The following is a 25,223-nucleotide window of genomic DNA, read 5'->3' as shown; positions in this document are numbered from 1 at the left end:
TATACATGTTACTGTAGCTGTAGTTTTATACATGTTACTGTAGCTGTAGTATTATACATGTTACTGTAGTATTATACATGTTACTGTAGTATTATACATGTTATTGTAGCTGTAGTAGTATACATGTTACTGTAGTATTATACATGTTACTGTATCTGTAGTATTATACATGTTACTGTAGCTGTAGTAGTATACATGTTACTGTAGTATTATACATGTTACTGTTACTGTAGTATTATACATGTTACTGTAGCTGTAGTAGTATACATGTTACTGTAGCTGTAGTAGTATACATGTTACTGTAGCTGTAGTATTATACATGTTACTGTAGCTGTAGTATTATACATGTTACTGTAGCTGTAGTATTATACATGTTACTGTAGCTGTAGTATTATACATGTTACTGTAGCTGTAGTATTATACATGTTACTGTAGCTGTAGTAGTATACATGTTACTGTAGTATTATACATGTTACTGTAGTATTATACATGTTACTGTAGTATTATACATGTTACTGTAGTATTATACATGTTACTGTAGTAGTATACATGTTACTGTAGTATTATACATGTTACTGTAGTAGTATACATGTTACTGTAGCTGTAGTAGTATACATGTTACTGTAGCTGTAGTAGTATACATGTTACTGTAGCTGTAGTATTATACATGTTACTGTAGTAGTATACATGTTACTGTAGTATTATACATGTTACTGTAGCTGTAGTATTATACATGTTACTGTAGCTGTAGTAGTATACATGTTACTGTAGCTGTAGTAGTATACATGTTACTGTAGCTGTAGTATTATACATGTTACTGTAGCTGTAGTATTATACATGTTACTGTAGCTGTGGTATTATACATGTTACTGTAGTATTATACATGTTACTGTAGCTGTAGTATTACACATGTTACTGTAGCTGTAGTAGTACACATGTTACTGTAGCTGTAGTATTATACATGTTACTGTAGCTGTAGTATTATACATGTTACTGTAGCTGTAGTATTATACATGTTACTGTAGCTGTAGTAGTATACATGTTACTGTAGTATTATACATGTTACTGTAGCTGTAGTATTATACATGTTACTGTAGTATTATACATGTTACTGTAGTATTATACATGTTACTGTAGCTGTAGTATTATACATGTTACTGTAGCTGTAGTATTATACATGTTACTGTAGCTGTAGTATTATACATGTTACTATAGTATTATACATGTTACTGTAGTATTATACATGTTACTGTAGCTGTAGTATTATACATGTTACTATAGTATTATACATGTTACTGTAGCTGTAGTATTATACATGTTACTGTAGTAGTATACATGTTACTGTAGCTGTAGTAGTATACATGTTACTGTAGCTGTAGTATTATACATGTTACTATAGTATTATACATGTTACTGTAGTATTATACATGTTACTGTAGTTTTATACATGTCACTGTAGTATTATACATGTTACTATAGTATTATACATGTTACTGTAGCTGTAGTATTATACATGTTACTATAGTATTATACATGTTACTGTAGTATTATACATGTTACTGTAGCTGTAGTATTATGCATGTTACTATAGTATTATACATGTTACTGTAGCTGTAGTATTATACATGTTACTATAGTATTATACATGTTACTATAGTATTATACATGTTACTGTAGCTGTAGTATTATACATGTTACTATAGTATTATACATGTTACTGTAGTATTATACATGTTACTGTAGTATTATACATGTTACTATAGTATTATACATGTTACTGTAGCTGTAGTATTATACATGTTACTATAGTATTATACATGTTACTGTAGTATTATACATGTTACTATAGTATTATACATGTTACTGTAGTATTATACATGTTACTGTAGCTGTAGTATTATACATGTTACTGTAGCTGTAGTAGTATACATGTTACTGTAGCTGTAGTATTATACATGTTACTATAGTATTATACATGTTACTGTAGTATTATACATGTTACTGTAGCTGTAGTATTATACATGTTACTGTAGTATTATACATGTTACTGTAGTATTATACATGTTACTGTAGCTGTAGTATTATACATGTTACTGTAGCTGTAGTTTTATACATGTTACTGTAGCTGTAGTAGTATACATGTTACTGTAGCTGTAGTATTATACATGTTACTGTAGTATTATACATGTTACTGTAGTATTATACATGTTACTGTAGCTGTAGTATTATACATGTTACTGTAGCTGTAGTAGTATACATGTTACTGTAGTATTATACATGTTACTGTTACTGTAGTATTATACATGTTACTGTAGCTGTAGTAGTATACATGTTACTGTAGCTGTAGTAGTATACATGTTACTGTAGCTGTAGTATTATACATGTTACTGTAGCTGTAGTATTATACATGTTACTGTAGCTGTAGTATTATACATGTTACTGTAGCTGTAGTATTATACATGTTACTGTAGCTGTAGTATTATACATGTTACTGTAGCTGTAGTAGTATACATGTTACTGTAGTATTATACATGTTACTGTAGTATTATACATGTTACTGTAGTATTATACATGTTACTGTAGTATTATACATGTTACTGTAGTATTATACATGTTACTGTAGTAGTATACATGTTACTGTAGTATTATACATGTTACTGTAGTAGTATACATGTTACTGTAGCTGTAGTAGTATACATGTTACTGTAGCTGTAGTAGTATACATGTTACTGTAGTATTATACATGTTACTGTATTAGTATACATGTTACTGTAGCTGTAGTAGTATACATGTTACTGTAGCTGTAGTATTATACATGTTACTGTAGCTGTAGTAGTATACATGTTACTGTAGTATTATACATGTTACTGTAGCTGTAGTAGTATACATGTTACTGTAGCTGTAGTAGTATACATGTTACTGTAGCTGTAGTTTTTTACATGTTACTGTAGTATTATACATGTTACTGTAGTAGTATACATGTTACTGTAGCTGTAGTATTATACATGTTACTGTAGCTGTAGTAGTATACATGTTACTGTAGCTGTAGTTTTATACATGTTACTGTAGTATTATACATGTTACTGTAGCTGTAGTAGTATACATGTTACTGTAGTATTATACATGTTACTGTAGCTGTAGTATTATACATGTTACTGTAGTAGTATACATGTTACTGTAGCTGTAGTATTATACATGTTACTGTAGCTGTAGTATTATACATGTTACTGTAGCTGTAGTATTATACATGTTACTGTAGCTGTAGTATTATACATGTTACTGTAGCTGTAGTATTATACATGTTACTGTAGTATTATACATGTCACTGTAGCTGTAGTTGTATACATGTTACTGTAGCTGTAGTAGTATACATGTTACTGTAGCTGTAGTAGTATACATGTTACTGTAGCTGTAGTATTATACATGTTACTGTAGCTGTAGTATTATACATGTTACTGTAGCTGTAGTATTATACATGTTACTGTAGCTGTAGTAGTATACATGTTACTGTAGTATTATACATGTTACTGTAGTATTATACATGTTACTGTAGTATTATACATGTTACTGTATTAGTATACATGTTACTGTAGCTGTAGTATTATACATGTTACTGTAGCTGTAGTAGTATACATGTTACTGTAGCTGTAGTATTATACATGTTACTGTAGCTGTAGTATTATACATGTTACTGTAGTATTATACATGTTACTGTAGCTGTAGTATTATACATGTTACTGTAGTATTATACATGTTACTGTAGCCGTAGTATTATACATGTTACTGTAGCTGTAGTATTATACATGTTACTGTGGTATTATACATGTTACTGTAGCTGTAGTAGTATACATGTTACTGTAGCTGTAGTAGTATACATGTTACTGTAGCTGTAGTAGTATACATGTTACTGTAGTATTATACATGTTACTGTAGCTGTAGTATTATACATGTTACTGTAGCTGTAGTATTATACATGTTACTGTAGCTGTAGTATTATACATATTACTGTAGCTGTAGTATTATACATGTTACTGTAGCTGTAGTATTATACATGTTACTGTAGCTGTAGTATTATACATGTTACTGTAGTAGTATACATGTTACTGTAGCTGTAGTAGTATACATGTTACTGTAGCTGTAGTATTATACATGTTACTGTAGTATTATACATGTTACTGTAGCCGTAGTATTATACATGTTACTGTAGTAGTATACATGTTACTGTAGCTGTAGTAGTATACATGTTACTGTAGTATTATACATGTTACTGTAGTAGTATACATGTTACTGTAGCTGTAGTAGTATACATGTTACTGTAGCTGTAGTAGTATACATGTTACTGTAGCTGTAGTATTATACATGTTACTGTAGTATTATACATGTTACTGTGTTAGTATACATGTTACTGTAGCTGTAGTAGTATACATGTTACTGTAGCTGTAGTATTATACATGTTACTGTAGCTGTAGTAGTATACATGTTACTGTAGTATTATACATGTTACTGTAGCTGTAGTAGTATACATGTTACTGTAGCTGTAGTAGTATACATGTTACTGTAGCTGTAGTTTTATACATGTTACTGTAGTAGTATACATGTTACTGTAGTATTATACATGTTACTGTAGCTGTAGTAGTATACCTGTTACTGTAGCTGTAGTAGTATACATGTTACTGTAGCTGTAGTTTTATACATGTTACTGTAGTATTATACATGTTACTGTAGCTGTAGTAGTATACATGTTACTGTAGTGTTATACATGTTACTGTAGCTGTAGTATTATACGTGTTACTGTAGTAGTATACATGTTACTGTAGCTGTAGTATTATACATGTTACTGTAGCTGTAGTATTATACATGTTACTGTAGCTGTAGTATTATACATGTTACTGTAGCTGTAGTATTATACATGTTACTGTAGCTGTAGTATTATACATGTTACTGTAGTATTATACATGTTACTGTAGCTGTAGTAGTATACATGTTACTGTAGCTGTAGTAGTATACATGTTACTGTAGCTGTAGTAGTATACATGTTACTGTAGCTGTAGTAGTATACATGTTACTGTAGCTGTAGTATTATACATATTACTGTAGCTGTAGTATTATACATGTTACTGTAGCTGTAGTATTATACATGTTACTGTAGCTGTAGTAGTATACATGTTACTGTAGTATTATACATGTTACTGTAGTATTATACATGTTACTGTAGTATTATACATGTTACTGTATTAGTATACATGTTACTGTAGCTGTAGTATTATACATGTTACTGTAGCTGTAGTAGTATACATGTTACTGTAGCTGTAGTATTATACATGTTACTGTAGCTGTAGTATTATACATGTTACTGTAGTATTATACATGTTACTGTAGTATTATACATGTTACTGTAGTATTATACATGTTACTGTAGTAGTATACATGTTACTGTAGCTGTAGTAGTTTACATGTTACTGTAGCTGTAGTATTATACATGTTACTGTAGTATTATACATGTTACTGTAAACGTAGTATTATACATGTTACTGTAGTAGTATACATGTTACTGTAGCTGTAGTAGTATACATGTTACTGTAGTATTATACATGTTACTGTAGTAGTATACATGTTACTGTACCTGTAGTAGTATACATGTTACTGTAGCTGTAGTATTATACATGTTACTGTAGTATTATACATGTTACTGTATTAGTATACATGTTACTGTAGCTGTAGTAGTATACATGTTACTGTAGCTGTAGTATTATACATGTTACTGTAGCTGTAGTAGTATACATGTTACTGTAGTATTATACATGTTACTGTAGCTGTAGTAGTATACATGTTACTGTAGCTGTAGTAGTATACATGTTACTGTAGCTGTAGTTTTATACATGTTACTGTAGTAGTATACATGTTACTGTAGTATTATCCATGTTACTGTAGCTGTAGTAGTATACATGTTACTGTAGCTGTAGTAGTATACATGTTACTGTAGCTGTAGTTTTATACATGTTACTGTAGTATTATACATGTTACTGTAGCTGTAGTAGTATACATATTACTGTAGTATTATACATGTTACTGTAGCTGTAGTATTATACGTGTTACTGTAGTAGTATACATGTTACTGTAGCTGTAGTATTATACATGTTACTGTAGCTGTAGTATTATACATGTTACTGTAGCTGTAGTATTATACATGTTACTGTAGCTGTAGTATTATACATGTTACTGTAGCTGTAGTATTATACATGTTACTGTAGTATTATACATGTTACTGTAGCTGTAGTAGTATACATGTTACTGTAGCTGTAGTAGTATACATGTTACTGTAGCTGTAGTAGTATACATGTTACTGTAGCTGTAGTAGTATACATGTTACTGTAGCTGTAGTATTATACATATTACTGTAGCTGTAGTATTATACATGTTACTGTAGCTGTAGTATTATACATGTTACTGTAGCTGTAGTAGTATACATGTTACTGTAGTATTATACATGTTACTGTAGTATTATACATGTTACTGTAGTATTATACATGTTACTGTATTAGTATACATGTTACTGTAGCTGTAGTATTATACATGTTACTGTAGCTGTAGTAGTATACATGTTACTGTAGCTGTAGTATTATACATGTTACTGTAGCTGTAGTATTATACATGTTACTGTAGTATTATACATGTTACTGTAGTATTATACATGTTACTGTAGTATTATACATGTTACTGTAGTAGTATACATGTTACTGTAGCTGTAGTAGTATACATGTTACTGTAGCTGTAGTATTATACATGTTACTGTAGTATTATACATGTTACTGTAGCCGTAGTATTATACATGTTACTGTAGTAGTATACATGTTACTGTAGCTGTAGTAGTATACATGTTACTGTAGTATTATACATGTTACTGTAGTAGTATACATGTTACTGTACCTGTAGTAGTATACATGTTACTGTAGCTGTAGTATTATACATGTTACTGTAGTATTATACATGTTACTGTATTAGTATACATGTTACTGTAGCTGTAGTAGTATACATGTTACTGTAGCTGTAGTATTATACATGTTACTGTAGCTGTAGTAGTATACATGTTACTGTAGTATTATACATGTTACTGTAGCTGTAGTAGTATACATGTTACTGTAGCTGTAGTAGTATACATGTTACTGTAGCTGTAGTTTTATACATGTTACTGTAGTAGTATACATGTTACTGTAGTATTATCCATGTTACTGTAGCTGTAGTAGTATACATGTTACTGTAGCTGTAGTAGTATACATGTTACTGTAGCTGTAGTTTTATACATGTTACTGTAGTATTATACATGTTACTGTAGCTGTAGTAGTATACATATTACTGTAGTATTATACATGTTACTGTAGCTGTAGTATTATACGTGTTACTGTAGTAGTATACATGTTACTGTAGCTGTAGTATTATACATGTTACTGTAGCTGTAGTATTATACATGTTACTGTAGCTGTAGTATTATACATGTTACTGTAGCTGTAGTATTATACATGTTACTGTAGCTGTAGTATTATACATGTTACTGTAGTATTATACATGTTACTGTAGCTGTAGTAGTATACATGTTACTGTAGCTGTAGTAGTATACATGTTACTGTAGCTGTAGTAGTATACATGTTACTGTAGCTGTAGTATTATACATGTTACTGTAGCTGTAGTATTATACATGTAACTGTAGCTGTAGTATTATACATGTTACTGTAGCTGTAGTAGTATACATGTTACTGTAGTATTATACATGTTACTGTAGTATTATACATGTTACTGTAGTATTATACATGTTACTGTAGTATTATACATGTTACTGTATATGTATACATGTTACTGTAGCTGTAGTATTATACATGTTACTGTAGCTGTAGTATTATACATGTTACTGTAGCTGTAGTATTATACATGTTACTGTAGTATTATACATGTTACTGTAGCTGTAGTAGTATACATGTTACTGTAGCTGTAGTAGTATACATGTTACTGTAGCTGTAGTATTATACATGTTACTGTAGTATTATACATGTTACTGTAGCCGTAGTATTATACATGTTACTGTAGTAGTATACATGTTACTGTAGCTGTAGTAGTATACATGTTACTGTAGCTGTAGTATTATACATGTTACTATAGTAGTATACATGTTACTGTAGCTGTAGTAGTATACATGTTACTGTAGCTGTAGTAGTATACATATTACTGTAGCTGTAGTATTATACATGTTACTATAGTAGTATACATGTTACTGTAGCTGTAGTAGTATACATGTTACTGTAGCTGTAGTATTATACATGTTACTATAGTATTATACATGTTACTGTAGCTGTAGAAGTATACATGTTACTGTAGCTGTATTATTATACATGTTACTGTAGCTGTAGTATTATACATGTTACTGTAGTATTATACATGTTACTGTAGCTGTAGTATTATACATGTTACTGTAGTATTATACATGTTACTGTAGTAGTATACATGTTACTGTAGCTGTAGTAGTATACATGTTACTGTAGCTGTAGTATTATACATGTTACTGTAGTATTATACATGTTACTGTATTAGTATACATGTTACTGTAGCTGTAGTAGTATACATGTTACTGTAGCTGTAGTATTATACATGTTAATGTAGCTGTAGTAGTATACATGTTACTGTAGTATTATACATGTTACTGTAGCTGTAGTATTATACATGTTACTATAGTATTATACATGTTACTGTAGTAGTATACATGTTACTGTAGTAGTATACATGTTACTGTAGTAGTATACATGTTACTGTAGCTGTAGTATTATACATGTTACTATAGTATTATACATGTTACTGTAGCTGTAATAGTATACATGTTACTGTAGCTGTATTAGTATACATGTTACTGTAGCTGTAGTATTATACATGTTACTGTAGCTGTAGTAGTATACATGTTACTGTAGCTGTAGTATTATACATGTTACTGTAGCTGTAGTAGTATACATGTTACTGTAGTATTATACATGTTACTGTAGCTGTAGTATTATACATGTTACTGTAGTATTATACATGTTACTGTAGTAGTATACATGTTACTGTAGTATTATACATGTTACTGTAGCTTTAGTATTATACATGTTACTGTAGCTGTAGTAGTATACATGTTACTGTAGCTGTAGGAGTATACATGTTACTGTAGTAGTATACATGTTACTGTAGCTGTAGTAGTATACATGTTACTGTAGCTGTAGTATTATACATGTTACTGTAGCTGTAGTATTATACATGTTACTGTAGTATTATACATGTTACTGTAGCTGTAGAAGTATACATGTTACTGTAGCTGTAGTAGTATACATGTTACTGTAGCTGTAGTATTATACATGTTACTGTAGTATTATACATGTTACTGTAGCTGTAGTAGTATACATGTTACTGTAGCTGTAGTAGTATACATGTTACTGTAGCTGTAGTATTACGCATGTTACTGTAGCTGTAGTATTACGCATGTTACTGTAGCTGTAGTAGTATACATGTTACTGTAGCTGTAGTATTATACATGTTACTGTAGCTGTAGTATTATACATGTTACTGTAGCTGTAGTAGTATACATGTTACTGTAGAATTATACATGTTACTGTAGCTGTAGTATTATACATGTTACTGTAGTAGTATACATGTTACTGTAGCTGTAGTATTATACATGTTACTGTAGTTGTATACATGTTACTGTAGCTGTAGTAGTATACATGTTACTGTAGCTGTAGTATTATACATGTTACTGTAGTATTATACATGTTACTGTAGTATTATACATGTTGCTGTAGCTGTAGTATTATACATGTTACTGTAGTAGTATACATGTTACTGTAGCTGTAGTATTATACATGTTACTGTAGCTGTAGTATTATACATGTTACTGTAGTATTATACATGTTACTGTAGCTGTAGAAGTATACATGTTACTGTAGCTGTAGTAGTATACATGTTACTGTAGCTGTAGTATTATACATGTTACTGTAGTATTATACATGTTACTATAGCTGTAGTAGTATACATGTTACTGTATCTGTAGTAGTATACATGTTACTGTAGCTGTAGTATTACGCATGTTACTGTAGCTGTAGTATTATTCATGTTACTGTAGCTGTAGTAGTATACATGTTACTGTAGCTGTAGTAGTATACATGTTACTGTAGCTGTAGTATTATACATGTTACTGTAGCTGTAGTAGTATACATGTTACTGTAGCTGTAGTAGTATACATGTTACTGTAGCTGTAGTATTATACATGTTACTGTAGCTGTAGTATTATACATGTTACTGTAGCTGTAGTAGTATACATGTTACTGTAGCTCTAGTATTATACATGTTACTGTAGTATTATACATGCTACTGTAGCTGTAGTAGTATACATGTTACTGTAGCTATAGTAGTATACATGTTACTGTAGCTGTAGTAGTATACATGTTACTGTAGCTGTAGTATTATACATGTTACTGTAGCTGTAGTAGTATACATGTTACTGTAGCTGTAGTAGTATACGTGTTACTGTAGTATTATACATGTTACTGTAGTATTATACATGTTACTGTAGATGTAGTATTATACATGTTACTGTAGCTGTAGTATTATACATGTTACTGTAGTAGTATACATGTTACTGTAGCTGTAGTATTACACATGTTACTGTAGCTGTAGTAGTATACATGTTACTGTAGCTGTAGTATTATACATGTTACTGTAGCTGTAGTATTATACATGTTACTGTAGTAGTATACATGTTACTGTAGCTGTAGTAGTATACATGTTACTGTAGCTGTAGTATTATACATGTTACTGTAGCTGTAGTATTATACATGTTACTGTAGTATTATACATGTTACTTTAGCTGTAGAAGTATCCATGTTACTGTAGCTGTAGTAGTATACATGTTACTGTAGCTGTAGTATTATACATGTTACTGTAGTATTATACATGTTACTGTAGCTGTAGTAGTATACATGTTACTGTAGCTGTAGTAGTATACATGTTACTGTAGCTGTAGTATTACGCATGTTACTGTAGCTGTAGTATTACGCATGTTACTGTAGCTGTAGTAGTATACATGTTACTGTAGCTGTAGTATTATACATGTTACTGTAGCTGTAGTATTATACATGTTACTGTAGCTGTAGTAGTATACATGTTACTGTAGAATTATACATGTTACTGTAGCTGTAGTATTATACATGTTACTGTAGTAGTATACATGTTACTGTAGCTGTAGTATTATACATGTTACTGTAGTTGTATACATGTTACTGTAGCTGTAGTAGTATACATGTTACTGTAGCTGTAGTATTATACATGTTACTGTAGTATTATACATGTTACTGTAGTATTATACATGTTGCTGTAGCTGTAGTATTATACATGTTACTGTAGTAGTATACATGTTACTGTAGCTGTAGTATTATACATGTTACTGTAGCTGTAGTATTATACATGTTACTGTAGTATTATACATGTTACTGTAGCTGTAGAAGTATACATGTTACTGTAGCTGTAGTAGTATACATGTTACTGTAGCTGTAGTATTATACATGTTACTGTAGTATTATACATGTTACTGTAGCTGTAATAGTATACATGTTACTGTATCTGTAGTAGTATACATGTTACTGTAGCTGTAGTATTACGCATGTTACTGTAGCTGTAGTATTATTCATGTTACTGTAGCTGTAGTAGTATACATGTTACTGTAGCTGTAGTAGTATACATGTTACTGTAGCTGTAGTATTATACATGTTACTGTAGCTGTAGTAGTATACATGTTACTGTAGCTGTAGTAGTATACATGTTACTGTAGCTGTAGTATTATACATGTTACTGTAGCTGTAGTATTATACATGTTACTGTAGCTGTAGTAGTATACATGTTACTGTAGCTCTAGTATTATACATGTTACTGTAGTATTATACATGCTACTGTAGCTGTAGTAGTATACATGTTACTGTAGCTATAGTAGTATACATGTTACTGTAGCTGTAGTAGTATACATGTTACTGTAGCTGTAGTATTATACATGTTACTGTAGCTGTAGTAGTATACATGTTACTGTAGCTGTAGTAGTATACGTGTTACTGTAGTATTATACATGTTACTGTAGTATTATACATGTTACTGTAGATGTAGTATTATACATGTTACTGTAGCTGTAGTATTATACATGTTACTGTAGTAGTATACATGTTACTGTAGCTGTAGTATTACACATGTTACTGTAGCTGTAGTAGTATACATTGTACTGTAGCTGTAGTATTATACATGTTACTGTAGCTGTAGTATTATACATGTTACTGTAGTATTATACATGTTACTGTAGCTGTAGTATTATACATGTTACTGTAGCTGTAGTAGTATACATGTTACCATAGCTGTAGTAGTATACATGTTACTGTAGTAGTATACATGTTACTGTAGCTGTAGTATTATACATGTTACTGTAGCTGTAGTATTATACATGTTACTGTAGCTGTAGTAGTATACATGTTACTGTAGCTGTAGTATTATACATGTTACTGTAGTAGTATACATGTTACTGTAGCTGTAGTATTATACATGTTACTGTAGCTGTAATAGTATACATGTTACTGTAGCTGTAGTATTATACATGTTACTGTAGTAGTATACATGTTACTGTAGCTGTAGTATTATACATGTTACTGTAGTATTATACATGTTACTGTAGTATTATACATGTTACTGTAGCTGTAATAGTATACATGTTACTGTAGCTGTAGTATTATACATGTTACTGTAGTATTATACATGTTACTGTAGCTGTAGTATTATACATGTTACTGTAGCTGTAGTAGTATACATGTTACTGTAGCTGTAGTATTATACATGTTACTGTAGTAGTATACATGTTACTGTAGCTGTAGTATTATACATGTTACTGTAGCTGTAATAGTATACATGTTACTGTAGCTGTAGTATTATACATGTTACTGTAGTAGTATACATGTTACTGTAGCTGTAGTATTATACATGTTACTGTAGTATTATACATGTTACTACAGCTGTAATAGTATACATGTTACTGTAGCTGTAGTATTATACATGTTACTGTAGTAGTATACATGCTACTGTAGCTGTAGTATTATACATGTTACTGTAGTAGTATACATGTTACTGTAGCTGTAGTAGTATACATGTTACTGTAGTATTATACATGTTACTGTAGTATTATACATGTTACTGTAGCTGTAGTATTATACATGTTACTGTAGTATTATACATGTTACTGTAGCTGTAATAGTATACATGTTACTCTAGCTGTAGTATTATACATGTTACTGTAGTATTATACATGTTACTGTAGCTGTAGTAGTATACATGTTACTGTAGCTGTAGTAGTATACATGTTACTGTAGCTGTAGTATTATACATGTTACTGTAGTATTATACATGTTACTGTAGCTGTAGTATTAGACTGTTCTCCATGCTGCAAGCCTGACATCTAGTGGTCAACTACTGTTATACTAGAGGTTAACGTATAGCATTTCTTCTTTCCTTCTCTCTGCTTGTCTTTGTTCCCTTTGCTTCGGTCTCAACATCTGTCTGCCTGTCTCTCTCTACACATGTTACCATGGCCTGTCTCTCTCTCTACACATGTTACCATGGCCTGTCTCTCTCTCTACACATGTTACCATGGCCTGTCTCTCTTTCTACATGTTACCATGGCCTGTCTGTCTCTCTCTATACATGTTACCATGGCCTGTCTCTCTCTACACATGTTACCATGGCCTGTCTCTCTTTCTACACATGTTACCATGGCCTGTCTGTCTCTACACATGTTACCATGGCCTGTCTGTCTCTACACATGTTACCATGGCCTGTCTGTCTCTCTCTACACATGTTACCATGGCCTGTCTGTCTCTCTCTACATGTTACCATGGCCTGTCTGTCTCTACACATGTTACCATGGCCTGTCTGTCTCTCTCTACATGTTACCATTGCCTGTCTGTCTCTCTCTACATGTTACCATGGCCTGTCTGTCTCTCTACACATGTTACCATGGCCTGTCTCTCTTTCTACACATGTTACCATGGCCTGTCTCTCTCTACACATGTTACCATGGCCTGTCTGTCTCTCTACACATGTTACCATGGCCTGTCTGTCTCTCTCTACACATGTTACCATTGCCTGTCTCTCTCTCTACACATGTTGCCATGGCCTGTCTGTCTCTCTCTACACATGTTACCATGGCCTGTCTCTCTCTACACATGTTACCATTGCCTGTCTCTCTCTCTACACATGTTACCATGGCCTGTCTGTCTCTCTCTACACATGTTACCATGGCCTGTCTGTCTCTCTCTACACATGTTACCATTGCCTGTCTCTCTCTCTACACATGTTGCCATGGCCTGTCTGTCTCTCTCTACACATGTTACCATGGCCTGTCTGTCTCTCTCTACACTTGTTACCATGGCCTGTCTCTCTCTACACATGTTACCATGGCCTGTCTGTCTCTACACATGTTACCATGGTCTGTCTCTCTCTACACATGTTACCATTGCCTGTCTCTCTCTCTACACATGTTACCATGGCCTGTCTCTCTTTCTACACATGTTACCATTGCCTGTCTGTCTCTCTACACATGTTACCATGGCCTGTCTGTCTCTCTCTACACATGTTACCATGGCCTGTCTGTCTCTCTCTACACATGTTACCATGGCCTGTCTGTCTCTCTACACATGTTACCATGGCCTGTCTCTCTCTCTACACATGTTACCATGGCCTGTCTCTCTCTACACATGTTACCATGGCCTGTCTCTCTCTACACATGTTACCATGGCCTGTCTTTCTCTCAGAGATGAAGAAGACGATGACATCGCCCATCAGTTCTGTTGCCCCGCCTCCGAGTGCAGTAGCCCGTCCTCTAGGTAACCAGCAGATCACTCCCCCCCCCCTCCCCCCCTCCCATTATTAACCCTTGACCTCTGAATAACCTCACAGAGAAGAGGAAGATGCTGAACACAACTCGCTGCAACGCTCAAACCCAGGCTGTAGCCAAGACAACGTAACTGTAGTCTGGGACTTGGGGCCTGGTCTGGACTAACTCCCTACCTATCTGACTGTACTACCTACCCTGTCCTTTGCACTAACTAGCATGTCACCCTCGCAACCTTGCCCCCCCCCCCCGCCCTGCTCGCCCTGCTCTTTGAACTGAATGACAAGACAAAAGGCTGTCCTGATTGATTGAATTCTCAGACTCTGACCTTTGAACTTTTAGCCTGGACAGTGTCCGAAGAGGATTCACGTACAGCCACCAGCCAGGTCAACTAATGATGAAGAGATAATGAGGGAAAAGAAGAAAAAAAAAGAAAAATAACCTTTCAGATTTTTTCTCTCGCATATATATATATATATCTACGTCCTTTATACTGTCCTCTAGTGTCTGTATGATGTCTCTCTTTAATCCTTTAAATCTCACTCCTTCTTGTCCTTTATCTGCTTGTGAATCTTCCTCTTTCCTTCTCTTGTTCAGTGAGAGAGCACATGGTGCTTGCCCCATTACATTTTACAACTCTATTTTAACCGTAGCAAGAAGAAGAGGACTACCACAAACCTTCCTCATAAGAAAAGCTCTTAGTTTCCAACTCCTCAAACCTTTAAATATTGGAATGTTTTGGGAGCAAAATATCTGAAAACTATATATTTTTTTATTTAAGTTAAAACATATTTTAGTTTGAGTTCTCTTATCAATTTTTTTTTGAATGGTCCTCTACTAGTTTGCAGCATAGACACATTAAAGTATTAGGTCTGCCTCAAACCCAGTTATATATTAGGTCTGCCTCAAACCCAGTTATATATTAGGTCCTCCCCAAACCCAGTTATATATTAGGTCCTCCCCAAACCCAGTTATATATTAGGTCCTCCCCAAACCCAGTTATATATTAGGTCCTCCCCAAACCCAGTTATATATTAGGTCCTCCCCAAACCCAGTTATATATTAGGTCCTCCTCAAACCCAGTTATATATTAGGTCCTCCTCAAACCCAGTTATATATTAGGTCCTCCCCAAACCCAGTTATATATTAGGTCCTCCCCAAACCCAGTTATATATTAGGTCCTCCCCAAACCCAGTTATATATTAGGTCTGCCTCAAACCCAGTTATATATTAGGTCCTCCCCAAACCCAGTTATATATTAGGTCTGCCTCAAACCCAGTTATATATTAGGTCCTCCCCAAACCCAGTTATATATTAGGTCTGCCTCAAACCCAGTTATATATTAGGTCCTCCCCAAACCCAGTTATATATTAGGTCCTCCTCAAACCCAGTTATATATTAGGTCTGCCCCAAACCCAGTAATATATTAGGTCTGCCTCAAACCCAGTTATATATTAGGTCTGCCCCAAACCCAGTTATATATTAGGTCTGCCCCAAACCCAGTTATATATTAGGTCCTCCCCAAACCCAGTTATATATAAGGTCCTCCCCAAACCCAGTTATATATTAGGTCCTCCCCAAACCCAGTTATATATTAGGTCTGCCTCAAACCCAGTTATATATTAGGTCCTCCCCAAACCCAGTTATATATTAGGTCCTCCCCAAACCCAGTTATATATTAGGTCCTCCCCAAACCCAGTTATATATTAGGTCCTCCCCAAACCCAGTTATATATTAGGTCCTCCCCAAACCCAGTTATATATTAGGTCCTCCCCAAACCCAGTTTTATATTAGGTCCTCCCCAAACCCAGTTATATATTAGGTCTGCCTCAAACCCAGTTATATATTAGGTCCTCCCCAAACCTAGTTATATATTAGGTCCTCCCCAAACCCAGTTATATATTAGGTCCTCCCCAAACCCAGTTATATATTAGGTCCTCCCCAAACCCAGTTATATATTAGGTCCTCCCCAAACCCAGTTATATATTAGGTCCTCCCCAAACCCAGTTATATATTAGGTCTGCCTCAAACCCAGTTATATATTAGGTCCTCCCCAAACCCAGTTATATATTAGGTCTGCCCCAAACCCAGTTATATATTAGGTCCTCCCCAAACCCAGTTATATATTAGGTCTGCCTCAAACCCAGTTATATATTAGGTCCTCCCCAAAATCAGTTATATATTAGGTCCTCCTCAAACCCAGTTATATATTAGGTCTGCCCCAAACCCAGTAATATATTAGGTCTGCCTCAAACCCAGTTATATATTAGGTCCTCCCCAAACCCAGTTATATATTAGGTCCTCCCCAAACCCAGTTATATATTAGGTCCTCCCCAAACCCAGTTATATATTAGGTCCTCCTCAAACCCAGTTATATATTAGGTCTGCCTCAAACCCAGTTATATATTAGGTCCTCCTCAAACCCAGTTATATATTAGGTCCTCCCCAAACCCAGTTATATATTAGGTCCTCCTCAAACCCAGTTATATATTAGGTCCTCCTCAAACCCAGTTATATATTAGGTCTGCCTCAAACCCAGTTATATATTAGGTCTGCCTCAAACCCAGTTATATATTAGGTCCTCCTCAAACCCAGTTATATATTAGGTCCTCCCCAAACCCAGTTATATATTAGGTCTGCCTCAAACCCAGTTATATATTAGGTCCTCCTCAAACCCAGTTATATATTAGGTCTGCCCCAAACCCAGCTATATATTAGGTCCTCCCCAAACCCAGTTATATATTAGGTGTGCCTCAAACCCAGTTATATATTAGGTCTGCCTCAAACCCAGTTATATATTAGGTCTGCCTCAAACCCAGTAATATATTAGGTCTGCCTCAAACCCAGTTATATATTAGGTCCTCCCCAAACCCAGTTATATATTAGGTCCTCCCCAAATCCAGTTATATATTAGGTGTACCCCAAACCCAGTTATATATTAGGTCCTCCCCAAACCCAGTTATATATTAGGTCTGCCTCAAACCCAGTTATATATTAGGTCTGCCCCATACCCAGTTATATATTAGGTCCTCCCCAAACCCAGTTATATATTAGGTCCTCCCCAAACCCAGTTATATATTAGGTCTGCCCCAAACCCAGTTATATATTAGGTCTGCCCCAAACCCAGTTATATATTAGGTCCTCCCCAAACCCAGTTATATATTAGGTCTGCCCCAAACCCAGTTATATATTAGGTCTGCCTCAAACCCAGTTATATATTAGGTCCTCCCCAAACCCAGTTATATATTAGGTCCTCCCCAAACCCAGTTATATATTAGGTCCTCCCCATACCCAGTTATATATTAGGTCTGCCTCAAACCCAGTAAAGACCTTTTCTCATCAACTGTGTTGCGATCTTTTCGTCCGAATTCTGGAAAAAAATACAGATTCCTTTTTTCACACACTAAAACCATTCACATCAAGACTAATGTATTTTTCCCCCTCTACTTTTCTGCAAAATTCACATTACCTCACCCACACTTCTGCGGTCATTCTCAGTGGCAATATGTTGTTCAAAGTGGCTAGAGAGGACGAATTAACGAGAGAAAAATCATATAGCACTGTAAAAAAAATTGATATGCTACTGAAAATATGAGGATAGGCTTTTCATCCGATAAGATCAATCATGAAAGGATCTCGGTTAACGAGGAACTGGCACCTGTAGTCAGTTGCACAACGTTTAATGAGAGGGAACGAAGAACTGGCACCTGTAGTCAGTTGCACAACGTTTAATGAGAGGGAACGAAGAACTGGCACCTGTAGTCAGTTGCACAACGTTTAATGAGAGGGAACGAGGAACTGGCACCTGTAGTCAGTTGCACAACGTTTAATGAGAGGGAACGAAGAACTGGCACCTGTAGTCAGTTGCACAACGTTTAATGAGAGGGAACGAGGAACTGGCACCTGTAGTCAGTTGCACAACGTTTAATGAGAGGGAACGAGGAACTGGCACCTGTAGTCAGTTGCACAACGTTTAATGAGAGGGAACGAAGAACTGGCACCTGTAGTCAGTTGCACAACGTTTAATGAGAGGGAACGAGGAACTGGCACCTGTAGTCAGTTGCACAACGTTTAATGAGAGGGAACGAGGAACTGGCACCTGTAGTCAGTTGCACAACGTTTAATGAGAGGGAACGAAGAACTGGCACCTGTAGTCAGTTGCACAACGTTTAATGAGAGGGAACGAGGAACTGGCACCTGTAGTCAGTTGCACAACGTTTAATGAGAGGGAACGAGGAACTGGCACCTGTAGTCAGTTGCACAACGTTTAATGAGAGGAAACGAGGAACTGGCACCTGTAGTCAGTTGCACAACGTTTAATGAGAGGAAACGAGGAACTGGCACCTGTAGTCAGTTGCACAACGTTTAATGAGAGGAAACGAGGAACTGGCACCTGTAGTCAGTTGCACAACGTTTAATGAGAGGGAACGAGGAACTGGCACCTGTAGTCAGTTGCACAACGTTTAATGAGAGGGAACGAGGAACTGGCACCTGTAGTCAGTTGCACAACGTTTAATGAGAGGGAACGAGGAACTGGCACCTGTAGTCAGTTGCACAACGTTTAATGAGAGGGAACGAGGAACTGGCACCTGTAGTCAGTTGCACAATGTTTAATGAGAGGAAACGAGGAACTGGCACCTGTAGTCAGTTGCACAACGTTTAATGAGAGGGAACGAGGAACTGGCACCTGTAGTCAGTTGCACAACGTTTAATGAGAGGGAACGAGGAACTGGCACCTGTAGTCAGTTGCACAACGTTTAATGAGAGGAAACGAGGAACTGGCACCTGTAGTCAGTTGCACAACGTTTAATGAGAGGAAACGAGGAACTGGCACCTGTAGTCAGTTGCACAACGTTTAATGAGAGGAAACGAGGAACTGGCACCTGTAGTCAGTTGCACAACGTTTAATGAGAGGAAACGAGGAACTGGCACCTGTAGTGATTTTCGCACATATGCTGACCCTCACTTTCTGCCTACGGTTTTCTTTAAATCTGATTGATAAGAGATGAAGTCCAGACAGTAGCTTTCTGAATGGTCATGGTTAATCAGCACACCCACCTAATAGGACCCATCAATCAAAGCTGCCTGCAGCGTATCTCACTCAGGACACATAAGCAAATCACATTTCTCCTATCTCCCCCAAAAATAAATAAAAGTATTCAAAAAACAACAACTTTGCTTTAGCATTCAAATCCTTTCTGTGAGAAATCAAAAAACGAGTCTATGTTATAAGATAATGCTAAATGAACGTAGCCTGTCATATGAATTGATGAGGGAAGGTTTTAAATGGGGAGATATAGAGACAGCTGTGATAAATAGGCTATATGAAGATGACATTGAACACACACAACCTGTCCATAGTCTAGTGAGCAGCTGTTTTGATTTAACCTTTATTTAACCTTTATTTAACTCGACAAGTCAGTTAAGAACAAATTCTTATTTACAATGACAGCCTATGAACAGTGTGTTTACTGCCTTGTTCAGGGGACAGATTTTTTACCTTGACAGCTCGGGGATTCGATCTAGCAACCTTCGGTTACTGGCCCAACGCTCTAACCACTAGGCTACCTGCCGCCCCATGTTGATCAATTTTAGTTAAGTGATGGTGGTTATGTTGACACTAGGCCAACATTTTAATTTGAGGGCTTTATCTAAATATGTTCAACCATCTATTGATAAGGGTCACTGTCTTTAAGGGTCTCTGTCTTTAAGGGTCTCTGTCTTTAAGGGTCTCTGTCTTTAAGGGTCTCTGTCTTTTAGGGTCTCTGTCTTTTAGGGTCTCTGTCTTTTAGGGTCTCTGTCTTTTAGGGTCTCTGTCTTTTAGGGTCTCTGTCTTTAAGGGTCTCTGTCTTTTAGGGTCTCTGTCTTTAAGGGTCTCTGTCTTTAAGGGTCTCTGTCTTTAAGGGTCTCTGTCTTTAAGGTTCTCTGCCTTTAAGGGTCTCTGCCTTTAAGGGTCTCTGCCTTTAAGGGTCTCTGTCTTTTAGGGTCTCTGTCTTTAAGGATCTCTGTCTTTAAGGATCTCTGTCTTTTAGGGTTGCCTATAGCACAGGGGATCTAGGCCTAAATTCACTTAAGCAGGCCTGTAATATATACCTTAATATGTAGGCTATACGAATGGTTCATTCATTTATTAATTCACTTCTAACTTAAACATATCACTGTTCCCTTCATGCGCAATTCACACATCTCCGCTGTCAACTCCTCTGTCCTATCTCTTCCTATCTAGCTCTTGAACAAGTAGCCTAGACTGTTAGAAATGATGTGCCATCTAGAACCTAAAAGGGTCCTCTGTCCGTACCTATAGGAGAATCCTTAGAAGAACCCTGTTTTGGTTCCAGGTAGAACTCTATTGGGTTCCATGTAGAACCCTTTTTACGGAGGAACCTGTGGAGGGTGCGGCCTGTCAGTGGAGGGTGCGGTCTGTCAGTGGAGGGAGCGGCCTGTCAGTGGAGGGTGCGGCCTGTCAGTGGAGGGTGCGGCCTGTCAGTGGAGGGTGCGGCCTGTCAGTGGAGGGTGCGGCCTGTCAGTGGAGGGAGCGGCCTGTTAGTGGAGGGTGCGGCCTGTCAGTGGAGGGTGCGGCCTGTCAGTGGAGGGAGCGGCCTGTCAGTGGAGGGAGCGGCCTGTCAGTGGAGGGTGCGGCCTGTCAGTGGAGGGTGCGGCCTGTCAGTGGAGGGAGCGGCCTGTCAGTGGAGGGAGCGGCCTGTCAGTGGAGGGTGCGGCCTGTCAGTGGAGGGTGCGGCCTGTCACTGGCAGTTTCCCAGATAACAATTTATATTGTTCAACATCTTATTTTCGCATGCAATACAACGCAAGAAATCTAACCTGTTCCAAATAAATAATTGATGGATTGTGGCAGGATGATATTTCGCAATATTGTGTGAACAGCATCATGAAACAAAACATGTGCTCATATTTATTTATTTTTCGTCCAGATTATTGCGACAAAAAAAACGGACTTGGTGAGAAAGGGCTTTTAGCCACATGGTAAGTCAACTCATATTGAGTGTGTAAAGTAATCTATGGCAAGTCAAAGGAAGGGACGGGTAGGGTTAGAGCTTTACACAAGGTTCAGATCTAAGCATAGCAGGCTAACCATAGTCTCACACTGATCCTCACCTAGCATAGCAGGCTAACCATAGTCTCACACTGATCCTCACCTAGCATAGCAGGCTAACCATAGTCTCACACTGATCCTCACCTAGCATAGCAGGCTAACCATAGTCTCACACTGATCCTCACCTAGCATAGCAGGCTAACCATGGTCTCACACTGATCCTCACCTAGCATAGCAGGCTAACCATGGTCTCACACTGATCCTCACCTAGCATAGCAGGCTAACCATGGTCTCACACTGATCCTCACCTAGCATAGCAGGCTAACCATGGTCTCACACTGATCCTCACCTAGCATAGCAGGCTAACCATAGTCTCACACTGATCCTCACCTAGCATAGCAGGCTAACCATGGTCTCACACTGATCCTCATATGTAAATATGAACCACCAGCAGCATTCTAGTTCGCTAGGCGCTACCTCCCCTTCCCTCTTACACAGATACAAGACATTACCATAGAGGTGGTTAGATGCAGGACACTGGCATAGAGGTGGTTAGATGCAGGACACTGGCATAGAGGTGGTTAGATACAAGACATTACCATAGAGGTGGTTAGATGCAGGACACTGGCATAGAGGTGGTTAGATACAAGACATTACCATAGAGGTGGTTAGATGCAGGACACTGGCATAGAGGTGGTTAGATACAAGACATTACCATAGAGGTCGTTAGATGCAGGAAACTGGCATAGAGGTGGTTAGATACAAGACATTACCATAGAGGTGGTTAGATGCAGGACACTGGCATAGAGGTGGTTAGATACAAGACATTACCATAGAGGTGGTTAGATGCAGGACACTGGCATAGAGGTGGTTAGATACAAGACATTACCATAGAGGTGGTTAGATGCAGGACACTGGCATAGAGGTGGTTAGATACAAGACATTACCATAGAGGTGGTTAGATGCAGGACACTGGCATAGAGGTGGTTAGATACAAGACATTACCATAGAGGTGGTAGATGCAGGACACTGGCATAGAGGTGGTTAGATACAAGACATTACCATAGAGGTGGTTAGATGCAGGACACTGGCATAGAGGTGGTTAGATACAAGACATTACCATAGAGGTGGTAGATGCAGGACACTGGCATAGAGGTGGTTAGATACAGGACACTACCATAGAGGTGGTAGATGCAGGACACTGGCATAGAGGTGGTTAGATACAAGACATTACCATAGAGGTGGTAGATGCAGGACACTGGCATAGAGGTGGTTAGATACAGGACACTACCATAGAGGTGGTAGATGCAGGACACTGGCATAGAGGTGGTTAGATACAGGACAATACCATAGAGGTGGTTAGATACAGGACAATACCATAGAGGTGGTTAGATTTAGGACATTGGCATAGGGGTGGTTAGATACAGGACACTACCATAGTGGTTAGATACAGGACACTAGCATAGAGGTGGTTAGATACAGGAAAATAGCATAGAGGTGGTTAGATACAGGACAATACCATAGAGGTGGTTAGATACAGGACAATACCATAGAGGTGGTTCGATACAGGACACTAGCATAGAGGTGGTTAGATACAGGGCACTAGCATAGAGGTGGTTAGATACAGGACACTAGCATAGAGGTGGTTACATACAGGACAATACCATAGAGGTGGTTAGATAATACAGGACACTGGCATAGAGGTGGTTAGATAATACAGGACACTAGCATAGAGGTGGTTAGATACAGGACACTACCTTTTAGGGTGGTTAGATACAGGACACTAGCATAGAGGTGGTTAGATACTACAGGACACTAGCATAGAGGTGGTTAGATACTACAGGACACTAGCATAGAGGTGGTTAGATACAGGACACTAGCATAGAGGTGGTTAGATACAGGACACTAGCATAGAGGTGGTTAGATACTACAGGACACTAGCATAGAGGTGGTTAGATACTACAGGACACTGGCATAGAGGTGGTTAGATACTACAGGACACTGGCATAGAGGTGGTTAGATAATACAGGACACTAGCATAGAGGTGGTTAGATACAGGACACTAGCATAGAGGTGGTTAAATACAGGACACTAGCATAGAGGTGGTTAGATACAGGACACTAGCATAGAGGTGGTTAGATACAGGACACTAGCATAGAGGTGGTTAGAGTCCAGTAGGCCCTAAAGAGCACTTGAACCTTTGCTTTAGTATGATCCACTTTCGGAGTATATGACAACATCAACAACATGTTTCTGTGTCATTGTATTCTTAGAAACAACTCAAGGATATGTAGCATATTAGTGGATAGGTAAACCTACTCATGTGATGTACAGTTGCATTATAATACACAGAATCTGCACTACAGTCCCAGGAACAGGATGTGAACCATCCAAATCTCTTGTTGTGTACATCACAGCGTGACGTTACTTAGCATTAGGTAGTAGTTCCTTAAACAGACACTAGCTAGGTTAACTTAGTGTAATGAACAACAGTCTAAGGCTGTGCCCCAAATGACACGCTATCCCCTGCAGTATGTAGTGCACTATGGGCCCTGGACAAAAGTATTGCACTATACCCTCTTAGAATTAGTGGTGACTTGAGGAATCCTGGAGATCTTCAAGGAACCCCCGGAGATCATTAAGGAACCCCTGGAGATCTACAAGGAACCCCTGCAGATCTACAAGGAACCCCTGGAGATCATTAAGGAACCCCTGGAGATCTACAAGGGACCCCTGGAGATCATTAAGGAACCCCTGGAGATCTTCAAGGAACCCCTGGAGATCTTCAAGGAACCCCTGCAGATCCTCAAGGAACAATTGGACATTCTCAAGGAACCCCTGCAGATCCTCAAGGAACCCCTGGAGCTCATTAAGGAACCCCTGCATATCCTCAAGGAACCCCTGGAGCTCATTAAAGGAACCCCTGGAGATCCTCAAGGAACCCCTGCAGATCCTCAAGGAACCCCTGGAGCTCATTAAAGGAACCCCTGGAGATCTTCAAGGAACCCCTGGACTTCTTCAAGGAACCCCTGCAGATCCTCAAGGAACCCCTGCAGATCCTCAAGGAACCCCTGCAGATCCTCAAGGAACCCCTGGAGCTCATTAAGGAACCCCTGCAGATCCTCAAGGAACCCCTGGAGCTCATTAAAGGAATCCCTGGAGATCTTCAAGGAACCCCTGCAGATCTACAAGGAACCCCTGGAGATCATTAAGGAACCCCTGCAGATCCTCAAGGAACCC

General features: G+C 37.2%; 1 protein-coding gene and 1 long non-coding RNA gene across 7 annotated transcripts in view; both read left to right on the top strand.

The window, feature by feature from the left end:
* Positions 1-15,488, top strand: part of LOC129861349 (putative uncharacterized protein DDB_G0290521) — a 137,760-nt gene extending 122,272 nt beyond the window's left edge. Inside the window, exons 4-5 of the mRNA XM_055932721.1 lie at positions 14,850-14,921; positions 15,272-15,488. Of these exons, the coding sequence (XP_055788696.1) occupies positions 14,850-14,921; positions 15,272-15,338 (139 nt within the window). The 3' untranslated portion in view covers positions 15,339-15,488. The remainder of the gene's footprint in view (positions 1-14,849; positions 14,922-15,271) is intronic.
* A 7,567-nt stretch (positions 15,489-23,055) lies between these two features.
* On the top strand, positions 23,056-24,197 carry LOC129861351 (uncharacterized). 6 transcript variants are annotated; one of them, XR_008760561.1, is made up of 5 exons: positions 23,056-23,110; positions 23,196-23,224; positions 23,597-23,625; positions 23,687-23,963; positions 24,086-24,191. It is a non-coding gene; the product is annotated as an uncharacterized LOC129861351 (long non-coding RNA). The 6 variants fall into 6 exon arrangements; XR_008760564.1 differs by lacking the exons at positions 23,056-23,110; positions 23,196-23,224 and having other exon boundaries at positions 23,429-23,625; positions 23,687-23,931; positions 24,144-24,197; XR_008760565.1 differs by lacking the exons at positions 23,056-23,110; positions 23,196-23,224; positions 23,597-23,625 and adding an exon at positions 23,429-23,596 and having other exon boundaries at positions 23,719-23,963.
* Positions 24,198-25,223: the final 1,026 nt, after the last annotated feature.

This window comes from Salvelinus fontinalis, chromosome 8, assembly GCF_029448725.1.
Source record: "Salvelinus fontinalis isolate EN_2023a chromosome 8, ASM2944872v1, whole genome shotgun sequence".
Classification (NCBI taxonomy): domain Eukaryota; kingdom Metazoa; phylum Chordata; class Actinopteri; order Salmoniformes; family Salmonidae; genus Salvelinus; species Salvelinus fontinalis.
Note: the sequence above shows the minus strand (reverse complement) of the source record. Positions and strands in the feature narration are given on the sequence as shown.